This window comes from Athene cunicularia (assembly GCF_003259725.1).
Source record: "Athene cunicularia isolate RWA chromosome 2 unlocalized genomic scaffold, athCun1 chr2_part1, whole genome shotgun sequence".
Taxonomy (NCBI): domain Eukaryota; kingdom Metazoa; phylum Chordata; class Aves; order Strigiformes; family Strigidae; genus Athene; species Athene cunicularia.
This window is the reverse complement of record NW_020799095.1, coordinates 107,783,934-107,803,368: the sequence shown is the minus strand read 5'-3', so window position 1 is coordinate 107,803,368 and position 19,435 is coordinate 107,783,934. Positions and strand designations below refer to the sequence as shown.

The following is a 19,435-nucleotide window of genomic DNA, read 5'->3' as shown; positions in this document are numbered from 1 at the left end:
AATTACACTGTGTCCAGAGAACAGATGAATAATCTTCCCTATGCCTCTCTAGACTTCTCATTTGTTAAAGGATAGATATGAAGCAGGGGAGGAGGGTACAAAAGTATCAAGTAAATAATCTAACGTTTGACTTGTAGGGTAAAGAGGTGGCTGAGATTTTGCTCAGTCATCTTGTTTAGTGGGACACATTATTCCCAGGTAATCACAACAATTTTGTGTTAAATATTCCTTTGAATTTAAGGCTGCAGGGTCTGAAATTTTGCATAGACAAGTCTTTGCAAGACAACACTAGGAGCAACCCAGCAGAAGGAAAAATTGCTGACTGACGCCTAGTTACTAATAAAGCCAAACAGGAGTTAAGTATAAACCAAGGACAATCTGTGCAGTCTCTGCTGAGGACAAATATATAAGTTCTCTACATTTAGCCTGAGGGATATTAATTTTAGGATACAACTACTGTAGGCTAAGACAAGAATCTTGTATCCCAAGATTAATTCAGCTTAGCTGGGAAGTCAATGGGATTACTCAAAGTGAAACATACACCAAATGCTTTTCTATATTGAGCTTTTAGTGTACCAAGCTAATTAAGTGCTTTCCTAGTCACCACGACCAAACAAATCTCTAGTTTTGGCTCTTCTAGTGAAGGGAATAATCACAAAGTAGATGAGTCAAATTTGTAATTAGCATTGAAAAAAAATGAAAAATTTTATAACTTATGTAAAAAAAAAAAAAAAAGGTTCCAGATCTCACTGTAGATTCAGAAAGAGTAACTAATGCAAACTACATTGGCATCTTTAACTGACAGCCTTTTGCATCTCATCCATATTTAGAGATATATAACCTCCTAGCTGGGCTTCCTATAGATTCACAAGAAAGAGATGATGATTCTACCAAATGATAAGGTGTCATTTTTACTATGGAAAGTAAGAGAGAAACACATAGCACATATGATAGCTTACATAAAGTATATTTTTGTTTAATGAGACTCTATGCTTGTATTTCAGATGTATTCAGTCTTTCGTGCTAAATGGTTGAGTTAAAAAAGCTGCAAGTTGTGAATTCCTAGAACTGATCACTGTTGAAGTATTCTGTAAAACTTTAGTACTATCCTATATGTATAGCACATAAATAAAAAAGGAAAGAAAATGAAAGTTCATATGGTATATGTTAAACATTAAAAGCTCTCTTAATAACACCACCAAAATATAGTACTTACATCCAGCCTTTCACAAGCAGATTTGCAAAGGACATCTGTGAATCTCTTGCACATAACGAGTATGGAGCATTCCCAATATTCCCATTCATAAAAATGAACCTGTGACCATCTGTTGAATAACACTGCCATGGTCATTATACAGGGCTTGGCATAATTAATTAGTTTAATGAAATTACTTTTACTGCCAAAATCTTTAAGTAACCTCTCAATCCATTTTCATCCTAAGAACTCAAAATAACATAAAAACATAAGTATTAAGAAAACACAAACTCTGAAGATAGATGTCAAAAGAAAAACACCATACAATTAACAGCGATCTTCTAATTCCAAGCAGTTTTTTATAAAGAGGTAACAAGAGCAAGTCGTCTTCTCTTTTTCAGGGAGTTTATGCCCCTACTGGAGTATAGCAGTGTATTGGAAGTTTCATGAATGCCATTATCTGTTCTTAAGAATAAAAATTTCATATTTAGTTGACCTTAACACTGGAAAGACTTCTTCACCCATGTGACAAAATGGTCCATTCTCTTCAGTAAAAACTAATAAAGTCATCTCTGAAGTAGGAGTGAAAGGAAACAATATAAACTAAAAGGTAACTGGGGAGAGGGGAAAAATACATCCCCAAAAGAGCACCAGAAGCAAAATGTCAAGCTCTATGATTTTACTGATGCGCAGGATACTTTTTTATTATTTTTCTTTCCCACATCTTTTCAACTCAGAATGAAAAAACGCAACATACAGATAAACCATTAATGCAGAAAACCACTTTCATTTGAGCTTAAATGCATAACATGCTGAGAATGTTAAAAATTAGGTTATTAACAACAAAGATATGTAACACTTGGTTGCATTAAGCAACATTGTCCCAGATTTCTATTTGTTCCATAAATGTCAAGTCTACATTCTGAAACTTGTATCATGAAACATAACCTTTGAAATTTCACACATTATGGATCAGAAATGTAAAGCTATGGAATTCTTCCGTTCTGCCATGTGGAAAACACAAGCTATGATACACTGAGAAAAGTCTATTGCATAAAATAAATAACAACTCTACATGGTGGTCATGGTCATGGATCCCAAATTGGGAAAGATGAAACAGATTTACAGTTTATTGCTTAACACCACCATAAAATTCAGTCTTTGTCCTCTTTCTCACCTTCATTTTTTTAGTAAAATTAAAGACAGCCTTTAATTCCCATGTCTCTATTAAATTAAAATTTCTCAGTGGCAACCTGTTTCATGGATACACAGAGCATTTAAAATAAAACAGTAAGCACCACAGATCATGAAGAGAATAAATACATTATTATTTTGGGGATTCCACTACTTTTTGTATTAAACATACATTAAAAGCACCCAGTTATAAGCATGCAAATGTAAGATTAAAACAATAATAAAGCTGTCTTACAGAAACAGCTACAAAGTATGAAGTGCCATTTCCAAAGCATAGAGCAAATTATTTTACTTCCAATCAGACTTGTACACCAAACATAACAGTACTGGTGGCAAGTGTACAAACTGATCATTTGGAGATGAAGAATAGTGGTAGAACACCAGTCTGGAAGTTTGGAGACCCAGGGTTTATTTTCAGACTCTACTAATAACTTCTCAAATATCTATTCTTGTCCCATGTCATCCTCTTTCCCTGTGACACTTGTATCTGTATTTGGAACAAAAATAATTTCTTGTTGCATATTTGTTCTTTAGGTCTCAGTAGTGGTCAGGGTCTTTCTGTACAACTACAATATACATTAACAATCGAACATTTATCTGTATATTAACCAACACTGAACTATAGTGCTTGGACGTTCATGGTGCAGAGACAGAGATAGTTGTATATTTATGTGTGTGTCTGCACATCTGCAAGCCAGCACTATCTTCTATTGGATTACAATAATGGATTCATAGCTACGGTTGCTGCAGATCATGATAGACTGCAAAGCAAACATTTTTGTTGCCTTCCCAACCACAGAAAAAGGAAAAGGACAAAAAGCCATGTGACGTGTTCAGTGTCTGTTCTGACTTGCATGTGAACGGGAATGATGATGGCATATGCATCAACTCAGTGACACTTTTTTTCAAAGATTTTTTTTTTAAAATTGTTTCTGTAGTATTAAACTAATAATATCTATCAGCTGAAAACTGCTTTATGGGGAAATCAGTTTCTTGGAACAACAAAGCACATACAAGTAAGGAAACTGTAGAAAGCAGTTTAAAACCAAACTAAAATAAAGATAGCAATGACAATATAAAATTTTACAACAGTAATCAAAATTTTCCATTAGGTCAAATTTGCAAACGTACTCTGCACAGGGTCCAATGCATAAAGTGGGGGCTTCAGGGCTAGACTACCATTCTCCAGATTAAAAAATCCTGTCATGCTATCTCTTGAGAAACAGGTGCACCAATTCCTTCTGCACCAATGTAAGCAGTTACAGTGTAATGCCCTTCTGCCAGACATCCTGTTTGAGCCTGGGTTCTGCTACATGCCCACACACCCTGAGCACACAGCCTTCTGGGGACCTACCCAACAGCTCCTGGAACAGCAGTTGTAGGTAACTGCTTGTCAGCATTTTGTAGGAGGCTTCCTAGAGCTCTGAAGACTTGTGAGCTGTTACAATTCCTGTCTTTCCCTGAAAAGGCCAACCATTTCTAGGATGCACTTCAAAATCAAGGCATGCTTCATTTTCACCTGGATACAATTTCATGTTACAAACTACTCAAATCAAAAGCTGTTCTTTTCATATGGCCCAGAAGAAGATACTCACTTAGACACCCACTGTCACTATACAGAAAAATCACTGGAAAAGCTTGACTGGGACTCTCATCTCCAGTGGTGATATTTGTCATTAATACAGTAGCAGTGACCAATCCAGCTTAAATAGTTCCCCAGGTTACTTCAAGAAAAACATGATCAGACAAGTGCAATGCTTAGAACTCAGCCACTATCATCAGCTTGATTGTCTCAGACTTGAGACTGCATCTACAGAACAGAACAAAGAGAGCGCTTTTGACCTATATTTGGGAAGGAGATTCCACTACGTAGCAGTGGTAGATTTAGCCAAAGGTAATGTTCATGTCAGGACATATTTTAAAGTGAGGGACACAGTGAGGCAGAGAGGCAACTACACTGCAACACCATACAGTTCTAATGTTGCTTTAAAATTCTTCTTAGTCATCTCTCAGAGTAAGAAATTCTGGAAAACATATTTATTAAAATGCAAAACATGCAGGAGTGTTGCAAAAAGCATACTATGCAAACAACCCCAGAGGAAAAACAAACAAGCAGAATGCCCCAGCAACTGGGATCTAGTTATTAAAAAGCGGTACAAAAATATACAGAGATTGTGTGGATTCCTGTCCCTTTCTTTCCATCACAGGTAACGGTTAGGGACCCAGAAAAAAGTCTCATAAACATTCTCTTGCATCTTACCAAAGCACTGTGTTGAGCAGCTGGTACATGCTGCCCATGCATAGGGACCTTTAGAGGGACATACCGTGCAGCTTGCCTTCGGGCAATGCATGTACTCCCTGAAGAGCTCCTGCTGGAACTCTTGCTCTTCCAGCTTCTTTTCCCCATTATGCAGTCTCCCTGCCATAGTTTCTCTGTCCTCTTCCCTAGACTTGTCTTGGCAATCAGAAAATCAGTTTAGTTTATCATCTTCGAATTTCCATTTTTCTGAATGAATTTTGTAAATTCCACTGTCCCTTCCCATGTCTCTCTAGAAGTCAAAAAGCAACACGTTTTCCTTGTTTTCCATTTGTTGACAGTAAAATTTGTCAAGAATCATCACTTAATGTTGCCAGACATCTGATCAAATGCTTCAGCTAGGGAGCCAGAATTCTCCAGCTGTGGCCTTGGTAAATTTGTAGCATCTGAAAAGAAACATAGGAAAATGGTTAACAGAGACACTGAGAAACTGCAGCAAACTATACTGAGGAATTCAGAACAAAAAATACCTCTCAGTTGACAAGTGGATTTTCAGAGCCTTTCAGGAAGACACCCTGTGCTCAAATTCTAAGTGATAAGGACATAATCATAAAGATCTCCTCTGTCATCTGCTTCTTTGGGGGGAGGAGAGCAGGCAAATATATCAGGCTTCTATCAGAACGTGTGAGTGCGTAGTTGCTCAAATGAGTCAAAGGATAGACACCACAGACAGACTCATACTAGATTACTTCCTATGTTGAAGCAAAATGCTTCAAGATAACCTGCATCTGGCTGTAGTCAAGGAAAGAAGTCCTAACAGAATGAGTGTGGAGGGAGCAAGACTGGTGAGTTTGCTCTTGTTCTTCTCTCAAAGCAAGACAAGCAGTGTGCCTGAGCTGAAGACAGGAAAGCAAATCCACACCAGCATCAAGTGAGATCAGGATTCTACCTTCAGTGCCAACCTAGGCACCAGGACACCAGTGTCCTTAAAAAACAAACAAACAAAGAAATCTTGATAAACTAGTCCTGTGAATTTGGGTAAATCAGGGCTAAATTACACTGTTCACCATTCTGCTCTGAAATTTAGTCTCTTATTGATTCAGGTTGTAGCTTGGTTTCTAATAATTATTACAGTTGTGCTATAAAAGTCAGCCTGAAATGGTATTTGGAGCTGTACAGGTCTAACATCCTGTAATTCAGAAGCAATACATAAGCCAAACCATAACTTCCCCATAGCTCTCTTACTGCTTGGGGCTTGACAGCATCCACTGGAAAAAAAATGGGTGTGGAATTGCCACTTGTACTGTAAGACCAAACCATAGGGTTGGGTGCCTTCCTTCTCCATAAAAAAACGCATCTACCCACTTTACGAATAATATAGTGGCACATACATGAACCCAGCCACCGAGCATGCAGACAACGCCCAAAGTTAAAAAAAACAAAACAAACCACGGTAGTAACATACCTTGTGTAGACTCCCTTATTTCCTGAGCTTCTCTCCTCCCAAACCCACTTGGCTGCTGTCTCTGGAGTTTCTGTCTCTACAAAGAGATCTGGATGCCCAGCACAGTCTCAGACATGTCCGGGTCTGTATTCAGATCCTGAGTCTGAATGGAGTATCCTTCTCTTCTCCCAACAGAAAATTTATGGGTACCCTTCTTGGTGCTGATTCCAAAGTGCCAAAAGTGAGGCAGGATTTTCTTCCATGTCTGGGAGGTCTACTATCATCCCAGACATCATTATAGTGCATCTTGAAGTTCTTTATCCTCTCTTGGTACTGCCCCAGGAAACAACTGGTACACTGATGGACAAGGTGCTCTTATACTTGGCTATCAGAGTCCAACAGACACTAATAACACCTCAAAGTCCTGGATATTCACACATGCTCAGTGTTACCTATGTGAGGCCAGTTTGCAGGTATGATTGTTTCTTCTGAGAAATGTTCCAAGAACATCTTGATAGATACAGACAAATCTGTACATAGCGAAGACTTCCCAACAAAGTATCACCTCAAGTCAATGCAACAGAAACTGGACCAGAGAGGAGCATGGTAGATACTATGCCATGACTTGATGTCCGTACTTGAGTTAGCCTTGTCCAGAGCAAGAATAATTCACACAGTAGTGTGACCATATACCACTGCTAGCAGATGCAGATGTAGTTCAGTACTTTCCCAGGAAGAAGTCTTTACATGGGTCTGCATACCAAAACTCTTGAGTGTGAAAATGAGGTAAATCAGTATGGAACTGATCAGTACTGATAGGAAATTAGCGTGTGACAGCATGCCATAAACTTCGTTTCAAAGGTACTAGATGAGCAACAGCTGGGCACACACACCCGAGCACTTCCAACAGCAAAATGGAAACAAATCTATAAAATCTGCCATCAGAAAGCCAAGCACAAAAGGCAGGTCTACACCACAGACTCTTGTCTAAACCCTCAGGAAGAGGAACTATTTTGTTGGACATTATACTCAGATACTATACAAACGCAGAACTGAAACTCCCTCAATAATGAAAGAGAAGCATGAAACACAGTGGTAAAACACTCAAACCCTTTCTCCCAATGAGGACACTACGGAAGGAGGTGAAGCGAGAAAGCTTCCAGAACAAAATGGCAGCCCAGCCTTTGAAAGGTGAGGAGATGAGGTCTGAACTGTGACACAGACCTTGTGAGAGTCCACTGCAACTGCAAACCTCCTTAGCCCCTGCAAAGTACCCCAGACCCACTGCTACCTGAGAAAAGAAATTAAGATCAAGAACCAGGGCTCAAAAAATGCCCTTTCCTCCAAACTTCTAGCATAACTCAAGAAACGCATGTCGTGACTAATTTGATTCACAAGAACATCCTAAAATGCAGGCTGTTACAAGGAAATGTGAGATTGCTCTTTGCAATCTAAGCCCAGTAACATACCTCTACAATTCATTAAAAATCAAATCATATGTAAATCCAGCATCTAATACTTTCAAAAGAATTACATATGACTACAGTGGTTAATAAATAAACAATGGAGAAAATTTTCTAGCTCAGATCTTCAAGCAGTACTGCACATTATCAAATTGTTTCTTCCTTTAATTTTAATGGATTACAAAACACATACACCCAAGATCAAGTTAATGTGAAGAATCCACTATTTGAAAATAAATTGAATAGGAAACTTTCTGAAATACTATCATGTAGGTTTTCATTCTGTGAAGACTGTTTAGTAATAGAAAAAAAGCAATAGCTAGGGAAGACCACATTATGACATATATACAGTATATGTACGTTTATATAGTATAAGTATTTGCTGAGAGCATGACAATGGCTCATCTTGTTACTTTAGCATGAAACCAGTAAGCTAGTATCAGTTGGAGGAGTGCTGCATACAACTGTCTAAAGTTTCTTGTGTATTCAAAGGTACTACAGGTTCTTCTTAGTACAAATTTTAGGTATTATGTATCCAAAAAGCATCAGAAAGATTAGAAAGTGAAAGAATAAATTTTCAACAGCAATTTTATAAATAAAATCACTGTTAATGTTTATTCACCTCTGCTACAGTATCAAATTAAATCAAATCTGCAGCATGTATATGGCAGTAGTCAACACCTGAAACTTTGTTTTCTCTATAAAGCAAAAATCCTCTCCTATTCCAGAACACAAATGTCCATTTCTCTAATACTGTACATAGAGAAAACATTTTACAGATAGCTGTAATAATACTCTCATACTCTGAAGTACAGGATCTAATTACTATCAACTTAACTAAAACTAATTTCTTTTTATTGATTAGTTAATTTTCTGTTGTTTTTCTAACCCTACTGCCTTAGGGAATGTTTTCAAAGATTTCCATCCATGTTATGACTTTTTATATTAATTAAGCTATTCTGATTAGTTTGCTCTTTTAAAAATTATTCTCAATACTATACATCTGCGAAGTGACAAATTACAGTAGAGTTTAAACAGTTATCCAAGTTCAAACATTTGTGGCTTTGCTCTTTTTTCCCCCCCCTCCTTTCCCTTTGCCCGCTCCCTCCACCCCTAAGAAAGTTCATATATTGCAAAAGATCTGTATAGAAATGTTTACAAGAAGTGTTTTTCAGAACTATCCACACAGTTAGTGAGATGTTTTGTGCCCACTGCTCAATTTTCCTGACCAAACAGATGTGAGAACCCAATATAACAATCCTTTCCAGTCCTCAAAGCCTCTAAGTGCAAGATAACATTGTGAATGATAGAGGTCTATTAATTTTGGTGGATTTAAACTCAAACCGCATGAAAAAGCCAAGCACAAATACTTAAGTGTTTCGAGGAGATGTGGACAGGAATTGCTTAATTTAAGCCTAAATCAACAACTCAGCAATAAACTACTCCATGAAATACTAGACCTCCGTTAACCATAACTAAGAGAGCAGTTACGAGAAAAATTAAAACAACATAATCTCATTATGCTAACACTTTAGAAATGTATTTTGTTTTTCAATAGTTTTTATAAGACTAAAACATATTTACATAACCAAAATTGAGAGGAAATGATAATTTTTTTTTGAATTATAGTTTTTTAGTTTTTCTTTTCCATTTGCTTGGCTGTAAGCTGAACTAATTTGGAACTGTTAAAAAATAATTTTTACATTGTTATGCTTTCAGTTAATATCTGACTTTCAATAATTAGCTACTTTTGCCAAGTTTTACTACTTATCAGGCAACCTAAATAATTCAAATCATAAGTTATTCAAAAAGCAAAAACCACCCCACTTTTATACACTGTAGTGTCAAATACCATATGAAAGAAAAATTACTTAACAGATCATCAAGAAAAACCGAACATCAAGTATACCCAGATTGTCACCTATCTGCAAAACTTCTTTCAAAATCCTTTTTTACTTTAAGCCTCACATAAAATTTCCAACACAAATGCTTACATAGGAAAAGCAGGGATGTGATAATATAAACAATTCTGCTTACTTGAAAAGCACTTAAAACCCATCAAACTCACAATAAATAGCAGGACTGCACCACTGGTAAAAAGAGAAAAAAAAACAACCCAGCAGTACACCATTAAACAAAGCACAAAAACTCCTCAGAAACATCTTGAAATTCTGCTGAGATCTTATTCATATAAGACATACATGCCAAAGGAAGCCAATTGATTATCAGTCAATACAAGCTTACCTGCTTAAGTGCTTTCTTTGTGTGCTGCTGGAAGGAAGATACTAGCTTGCTTTGCACCGGTGCATTAGTAAGGCTTGAATCGCGACTGGAAGACATTTCTTCAGATGTCTGCTTTGGGCAAACTTCATAAAAAGAAAAAAAAAATAATAAAAAAAATCAGAATACTGTTATGGGGGTTATCTTCCCTGTATCTTGGAAAGTCTTGAGGACAGAAAGCAGAAAGGCAAGTGCCTGGAAAACAAAAAGTTCACTATAAGAAATTCAACTAATTTTGAGGTCCAGATGAGCTGTAAATCCAGCCACATTCTAAATAAATGCATGTAAATGCATGGCTTCACAAATATTTGTACCTCATCATACCCTTTCTATGCAGTTCTGGAGGCCTTGCATATTTTACCTTTCAGGTCCTGAAAGGTAACTGAAATAGTTTGACTACGGTTTTCACATAGAAGCTAGACAAAAATTATCTTCCTCACCAAGACAATTTAAATAGATTATTATGTGTCTAAACATGTATTTATATGAGACACTGATGACCCTGTGTTCTAGAAATATTTATAAATATGTAACTTCATGCCAGATTGTAATGGCTTCTTAGGAGCCAGACTCATCTATTTTATAAGTACGTCTTGGTAAAGCTAAGAACACACACTTTCCTGTTTAACGGGTAGACTGGAATATCCTGCAAAGAGGAATTCTGGTCTCTCAGGTAATACACACTGCTACTTGTAAACCTTCTAAATAATACATGTTTTAATGAACAAATACCACAGTACTTGCATTAAACAGCTTCTTGAATACATGTTGTGTGAGACACAGAAAAAGACTCCTGGTTAAAAATAAAAGGAAATATGATTAATGGTTTTAAAAAAAACAGCTTTATTAAACAGATATGAAAGCTGTGAAAATAGCTTGAGGTTCCTATTAGTCTTGGTAATCAGCAAGCTTGACTAAAAGGGCTGTAAAAACCTTTCCACTCTTAATGCTTGCACTATTGTTACTCTCACTAGTATCCTAAGACAGCCCAGCTAAAACGGCATTAGTATGGATCCAGAAATCAAGCAGCTTTTTTTCCATTTTTCCATTCTCCTCTGCTGCCTCAATTTAAGACTGTCTTCCAATGCTCCTCAGAGCTGGTTTGCATGTTAACATACCTTCTTTATAATGTTCTGCAGCTGTATATGGTTTTCCAAGGTTTCCCATACTTTGCACACCTACCAGAATAGTTTGAAGACACTCAAAGCAGCTGCACAGACACATGCAAGAAATAATTTTAGCCTGATGTTTCTGTTTGCCTATGGTTTTCTCCTCCATCTGTCAGTGCGATGAGCACACACCTGAAGTAGCATTCTAACTCCCTTGCCTTTAGGAAAGTTTCACAGAAGAAATATTGTAATGATTTTTTGTGTTTGTAAGAAAAATGGAGAGAATAGACACAATTTAGTTATCAATAATTATTGGCCACTGTAAGATGCATGTGACATTAAACGTTTGTTTTCACTCTGAAATAAAAAATAATTGATACTTACCTCACAGAGAATACAGTTTTATGACATCAGTATTACGTCAAGCTAATTTTCATAATAGATCAAAAATTTTCATTAGCAGATAAGACAACACAAGATTTAAAACTGATATTTTTCACTTTTTTCCCTTATACCTGAATGATTAGTCAAAATATACAAAGAAGCTGCAACATAAAACAGGTTCTGAGTTTACACCATCACCTGGTTTGGATCAATCTTTTCCACATGATGAGCGAAGCTTACTATGAAAAAAGACAACTTAAAGGAGCAGCAAAGTGTCAGCAGAGAACAAACAATAGCTGGTTTATATAATCTAAATCACTGCAATAGCTAAGCTCCTAAGAAAAAGAACACCTACACCAAAATAAAAACCTGACATTTCAATTACCCAGCTTTTATCTTTTCTTTCAAAGAGAATTTTTTTAGTTTTCTGGCAAAGTGTGAGAGTCAAAGAACTGAAGAAAAGATAAGAAATAGTGTGAGCATACAAACCCAGGAGTTAAGGAGAGGAAAACAACAAATTTTAAAATATCTAAAGAATGAAAATAGTTATATACTTAACTGTCCCTTCCTAAGAAAAAATTCAGTAAGACCTATCATGAAAAACCTATTCCTGTTCCCAAGGATGACTGTAACTACTATTACCTTCTTGTTCACATGGTTAAATTCTGATTTTCATTACTCTGATCTAGGACATCATTTAAGAGTCTCCCCTATCTATTTTGGTGATAAAGTTCATCCTGGACAGGTTTGGCAACGTTAACTGATGATGCTCAACACTACAGCTGTTAATGTCAAAGGCATAATAGAGCACAGGAATAAAAATAAACATAGATCTATACTTTGTGCTTTCATTCACTTTTCATTTAAAAATAAACACTGAAATTAGGACTGGGTCTATTAGAGGCCATACTCCTTATATTTATCAATTCAATTTTACATAAAAGTATTATCAATGGATTGGTTTCTTTTGCTTTTGTTTCTTTAAAGCTTTGACAACAAAGTTAAACTAAGGAACAGAAATTGTTCTAATGGGTGAAGTAACTGGAACTGAAACCCACTGAAACAATAAATAGTTTTCCACCACTGTAATCTCTTCTGCAGGTACAGAAGGAATACCTCCCTTTAGACTTGTTCGGTTTAGTGCAATCCAAACCTAGCTTCTTCAGAGTTTTGGAAAACAAACTTTTTCCCGTAGTCTATGATTAAAAAAATATGTATGTGAGGCTGAAATCAGCTGCTTAAAAATTTTAAAATAACGTGACTGGAGAAAGTCAACTTCATTTGACTATCATTTGACAACCAGATGACCAGGCCCAGTCAGCAGGGGTTTATGAAAGGCAGGTCCTGCCTGACAAACCTGATCTCCTTCTGTGACAGGGCAACCTGCTATTGGATGAGGGAAAGGCTGTGGATGTTGTTTACCTTGACTTTAGTAAGGCCTTTGACACCATTTCCCACAGCATTCTCCTGGCGAAACTGGCTGCTTGCGGCTTGGATGGGCACATGCTTTGCTGGGTAAAAAACCGGGCCCAAAGAGTTGTGGTGAACAGAGTTAAATCCAGGTGGTGGCTGGTCACGAGTGGTGTCCCCCAGGGCTCAGTTTTGGGGCCACTCCTGCTTAACATCTTTATAGATGACCTAGACGAGGGGATCGAGTGACCTTCAGTAAGTTTGCAGATGACACCAGGTTGGGTGGGAGTGTTGATCTGCTCAAGGGCAGGGAGGCTCTGCAGAGAGACCTGGACAGGCTGGAGCCATGGGCTGAGCCCAACTGGAGGAGTTTCAATAAGGCCAAATGCCGGGGGCTGCCCTTGGGCCACAACAACCCCCAGCAGGGCTACAGGCTTGGGGAGGAGTGGCTGGAGAGCTGCCAGTCAGAGAGGGACCCGGGGGTGTTGACTGACAGCCGGCTGAACAGGAGCCAGCAGTGTGCCCAGGGGGCCAAGAAGGCCAATGGCATCCTGGCTTGTGTCAGCAATAGCGTGGCCAGCAGGGACAGGGAAGGGATCTGACCCCTGTACTCGGCACTGGTGAGGCCGCCCCTCGATTCCTGTGTTCAGTTTTGGGCCCCTCACTACAAAAAGGACATTGAATGACTCGAGCGTGTCCAGAGAAGGGCAACGGAGCTGGTGCAGGGTCTGGAGCACATGTCATATGAGGAGTGGCTGAGGGAACTGGGGGTGTTTAGTCTGGAGAAGAGGAGGCTGAGGGGAGACCTCATCGCCCTCTACAGCTACCTGAAAGGAGGGTGCAGAGAGCTGGGGATGAGCCTCTTTAACCAAATAATAAGTGACAGGACAAGAGGGAATGGCCTCAAGTTGCACCAGGGAAGGTTTAGACTGGGTATTAGGAAGCATTTCTTTACAGAAGGGGTTGTTAGGCGTTGGAATGGGCTGCCCAGGGAGGTGGTGGAGTCCCCATCCCTGGAGGTGTTTAAGAGTCGGGTAGACATAGCGCTGAGGGAATCTGGTGTAGTTGGGAACTGTCAGTGCCAGGTTAACGGTTGGATTGGATGATCTTCAAGGTCCTTTCCAACCTAGGCGATTCTGTGATCCTGTGATATATTAACAACAAATGATACTTCCTTTCTAAAATATATTTTGTACGCTATAAATATTTTCCTTCATATATCTAGTAGCTTAAAATAGTAAGAAGTTTCTTTAAATATTGTTTTCCATGTTTCAATTAAATTTTAATTTCTATTTAAAACCCGTTTGATTCAAATCATGGCTTTAAACCTAACCATCTAGTAAATAAGAGATGTCACTGTCTATTTTCCAAAAGCAGAAGATAGATTTGGAATGTTTCTAAATACATTATGTTAATTTGTATAACTGCTTAATAACTTATACAGTCTTTTTACTTTATTAGTAAAAAAGAATACTAAACTTGATATACAGCCTTTATTTAGAGGATAATCAAAATATTGTTTACAAAACAATATGAATTGACATTTCTGTAGGAAATTAAATACAAAGGAAACAATTAATAAGCGTATTCTTTAAAACATGTTCTGCGCCTTAGTCGTTTAAATCAATCTGTGCCAAAATCTCACTATTCTACAATGCCTGTGACCACAGAAAATTGTATTTATTTATTTGTTCATTTATATGGCTAAAGTCCAACTGCTTTTCTCTGAATGGGTCAGAAGTGAAAAAAAAAAAAAAGGAAAATATGACAGAAAGATATGTTTGAAATGAACATTGATTATTCTAGTGAAAAAACCCAATGCCTTAAGAACAGAACAGGCATTTCTGCTATGGAAACCAAAGAACACAGTAAAAGAAAAACAAACCCAAGAAGAGCCAGTGGTCTTTGTACATACGTACAACTTTGTAAAGCTTCAACTACTTTGTCCATAAGCATTGAAGATGCATGAATATTATCAGATCCATGTGCGCTCAAAAAGCTTTATCAGAAAAGAATGCTAAAAATAAACTGGATGCTGGGGAGGAAAAAAAGAATCCCAAAAGAATGCGACAGATGAAGGAAAAATATTTGGGTAGCATATAAAGAGGATTCACCATTATTGCAACAGTAGAAAAAGCGAACAAGAGCAGTTTTAAGCCTACAGGAGGCATTTCCATTTAGTGGAGAATAATTAGGCTCCATTCTTTAAATCGGCTTCTTCAAGAGCCAGGACTGAGTGAAGGAATAAAGCAAAAAGCAACTATTAAGCCATAAACTGTTAGGTTATGAGCTGGAAGAGCAGCTGGGTTTCTGAAGATAAGACCTCCTTAGCGCGTGTTCAGAGAGTGTTAACATGAATGATAGAATTAGAATTACTTCGCAAAAAGAGCATGTTAAAAATGTTTTTGACAACCTCCATTTAAAATAACTTCCTCTCTTCCATTTTCCCAAGACCAGTTTTGGTAATTATTATGAAAGGCTATCATTTATAAATATCAGCAATGCTATCTTTTAGTTTCAAACTTTATAGGTTATCTCTGTGATTTTTTATTACCTTTTATACCTTCCCTACCCAAGAAATATGACACCTACATAACACACTTCAGAAGACATGTTTCTTCAATGAAACCATTTTTATAGGAATACAACTTAAAATTATCTGTCTCACTGCCACTGAAAGTTACTGGAATAATTATAAACAGATTTATGAAAGTAAGATGGACAGAAAAATTCCTGAAGTACTTTAAGGGACTTATTTTCCCAAAATAAACAACACAATTAATTTTGATTTCAGACAGACCATACTGATTTAAAATCAAACCAGTTAAATCAACAGCAGTTCACTTCCTTCTTTGTTAGAGAAACCACAGCAGATGAGAAGGATTGTTTACTAATGGCCACATTACAAAACACAAATTAATATTGCTACCATATGCTAAAGACTAGAGTCTACCTCAAGCATAAGATGTACGCACACACTCCTGAGATATGAAACTACACAGAGAACTCCCTTAGGAAAACATATACACAAAATCTCTCTCTAAAATATCCATAAAATTCAGTATTTTCTTTGGGTGATACAGATCTATACTTGTATGGACATAAATGGTCACTCTTTGCCAACACAGATGTATCAGGTAATTCACCTCCATCACTCTCTGATCTCTAGAGCCCAACTTGCAAAATCTGAACAATTCAGAACTCAACTGTTGCCATCAGCTCTTGAAAATGAAAACCAATTTGGGAGTTAGTTAATTGTACAAGTCCGCCAAAGCAAGCAAAACCAGATGCATATATCAAGGGCACTACTGTGACTGTAATACTCTTTTTAAAAAACAATACTAGCACTGTGAAATGATAAATAATATTGAATAGTATTTTTTGGAAAAAGACATCATATACCACATCAGCTTGGTAGCTTGCACTGAATCACATTATATTCTCGGCACGCTTTTGAGCCTAAACATTTCACAAAGTTTTGAAAACTGTGAATCCTTATTCCAAAGGAAGTCAACATTTTCCACTAAAAATACACAGCCTGTCATCACTAAGCCACCAATTTCTTAGGCCTCATTAACTCTACTGTACAGCAAAAAAAGCAGATAGGAAAGATCTCTCCCTCAAGCTCCACAGTACCTTCTCTCATTCTTATGACTCCCCTCCAGTGGCAATGAATCAAACAGAAGTTAAACTTGATCATGGGTACAATAGTTTTATTTTTATAGGTACTTGAAGGGAGATGAAAAAAACCCCACCAAAACAAAAAACAAACAAACAAAAAAAAAAACCCACCAAAAAAAAGAAGAAAAAACTGTCTCTTTCTGATGTGTCAACCAAAACTCTGTATGTTTGAGCTGCTATTCTGTTACAACCCTTCTGCTTTTAGAAGAGCCTATTCCACATCCAGATGTTGCCATGTGCAATGGACATATTCAGCAGAATCATCCCATATTATTCCCAAGAGACAAAATGCTAAGGATAACAGGTTTCCCTGAATTGTCAGAAATCCCATTCCCGGAAAGGAAGTGAATATCTAAATGTGGACTCAGGTTTCAAACAACAGTGAATATTCATGCTTTGCTACATGAGTTATCCTAGTGGCTCCCTAGTCCAAAAAGCATAAGGTGTTCAAAGCACAGTAGCTACAAAGACAGAATTTCATGATTCAGCATGAATTTGATCCTCTATCATCCGTCATTTCATTTACTATCTCTAAGATCACTGACTAAGAAACTGTAGTGCTGTTTCATGTTCGCAACTGAAGAACTTACAGCTTTAGGAAGTGCTGAAAACCAAAGTGTCTCAAGAGGAGACATGTGTTGCTCATATTTGGGCAAACATCAGAACTTATGTTTGGGCTGGGTTGGGGAGGGTAGTCACGCTAAGGTAAGAATTGCTACCTCCTCCACAGTTACATCATTATGCATTCCACTGGCTTGTGTGAAGACAATTTTTAATCAACTGTGCTCCATGGCTGATGGATTAGCCCTGGCTTCAGAAACCCTAGGGACAAATGCTTTTTGAGAACAGAACATCTTACTGATGGGCAAAAGGATATTATAGTCATCGTTTTCCCAGGCAACATTAATTGGGGTTTTAATTCTGTTACTGACTGCATCTTTACATGTTACCCCTGTATTTGAGGGAAATAGAATTTATAAAAAGATATGAAACTGCTTGAGAGCCTCTACAGAAAACCAAATCAACTGTAGTGTAAAGAGTTTCTTTAACATATCCCTTTGGAGAAGGTGGGAAAAGAAAGATCTCTCCATAGCATCTGAAAAATCCAGAGGTGTGACAATTCCAGTTGCCACTTTAGTAATACTGATGTGGAGTAAAAGCTTTCACCAAGTCATGTGTTTATAACTGTGAGGAATTTCTATATTATTATGCTAATAAAATTGTTCAGCAGCCTGAATTATACTGGGAAAAAATGTGCCTGCTGGGGAATAATGTGATTCTTCTCTGTTTGGGTGTCAGCTCATACTTTTTACTCCAAAAGCTGAAGAATATCATCTAAAATCCCACAAATGGACTGAGGCTGTTGCTTAGGGTTTCATCCTCTGCTTCCAGCTAACTTTAAATCAGCACTTCTTAAATTCTTGCTAAACAGTTTCTGATCACTCTGTCAGAACTGGGGTTTCTGGACTCTACCCCAGTGGAAACGAGAAAATAAAAATACAATCAATTGGGCAATTAAGAATACAATGTACAAACAATGTCTATCCTCATATGTATCACATATCTTAAGGCTAAAAGGAGACAATGGATCTATCAACCTTTTCTAAAACACAAATCAGAGAATTTCATAAAGCTTTTTTTGTACTGTATCAAATGTTATTTTTATGCCACAGAATAGTTTCCTGGAAAGAAAAAAAAAAAATCCCAGCTTTAGTGTGAAAAGTTTAATTGATAAACACGTTGTTAGATTTGGTCTGCTAATCCAAATATTTTCTATAGAAAAACATTTTCTCAAATATTTACTAACTGATCAAGTCACCACCTCATCTTTGGTAAACTGACTAGACTCTCCCTATTAAATTTCCCGGAGCAAAGGAGGTATTTGTTCACTTGGGAGTTCTTATGTATCTTTTCTAAATCTTTTCCTGTTTTTCTTAATTCTTTCTTACAGTTATAATGAATGCAATACACTAGTAATCGTTTAACTAGTACTATACCCAAAGGAAACACCGTGCCTATATTCTTTAATCAGTACTACCAGAATTGCATTGGACTAATTACCAAAAGCATCTCATTCATGTTCAATCCATTTTCTACTGTGATCCTTAAATGCATTTCAGATTTACTGATTTATTGAATATATGTTTCCACTGTGCAAATGTGGCCTTTTTTCTTCACTTTAATGTCTAAAAAACCCCCATGCTATTCAACTGTAATCATTTACAAGGCAATCAAGAGGGGTCTCAGCATTTTTATTTATTATCAATAAATTTAATGAAGAAGGATTTTACACTTTTTGAAAAGTATTGACAAAGATATTGAATGATGAGTGGTCAAATCATATCCTCAAGGGAACAGCAAAAATACCTCCTGTGGACAGTAAGTCCTACACCTTTGCAGATCTAATAATTTGCAATTTTCAATCCACTTAAAACTGGCTGCATTTCTCGGGCATGGTCCTGTTTTTAAGCCAAGCATTCTGTACTGTAAATGAATTCACTTCTAGAATTCTACATACATATCAATAGACACCTTTAACAACAAAACTTCAGTCTCAAGAAAAGCTATTATCAAACACGTTTGACAAAATTATGTTCTGCATCAGCTGATTGATAAAAGATGTGCTGTCTTCAATTTCTTATTGATCCCATCCAGCATCAGCCTTTTTATATGCAATATAGACACGCTATTGCTATCCCATTTTCTCTTTTTAAATATATCCACTGCACAACATTAAAAAAATGTAAAATGTCTTGTTTTCAAAAAGTTAAATGTATTGCAGTTTTCCAAGATTTATTAAAGATGAAACATGAGGGAAAGTTCTCAGCTTTAAAAACAATCTAGGTGTAATTTACTGCTCTAAGCCAAACATTTTAAAAAGTTAAATTTTAGCAGCTCTCTTTTATGTCACCACAAGTGCCAGAATTATTTTTATTACTGTAAACTCTGAAAATAGTATGCAACCTCCTCCAAGTCAAAACCCAGCAATTTTCTACGAGCATTCTGGCATCCTTATTT

The 19,435-nt window shown here is 37.0% G+C and overlaps 1 protein-coding gene across 4 annotated transcripts in view; it reads right to left on the bottom strand.

Annotated features, from left to right (window-relative positions):
• ASXL3 (ASXL transcriptional regulator 3) overlaps positions 1–19,435 on the bottom strand; it is a 110,982-nt gene that overhangs the window by 48,241 nt on the left and 43,306 nt on the right. For 3 of the 4 annotated variants that reach the window (XM_026842489.1, XM_026842490.1, XM_026842491.1), the window contains one exon: positions 9,798–9,919. In XM_026842489.1, the coding sequence (XP_026698290.1) occupies positions 9,798–9,919 (122 nt within the window). Of the gene's footprint in view, positions 1–4,713; positions 5,093–6,111; positions 6,859–9,797; positions 9,920–19,435 lie in introns of those variants that run through there. The other variant, XM_026842492.1, reaches the window with a different exon arrangement.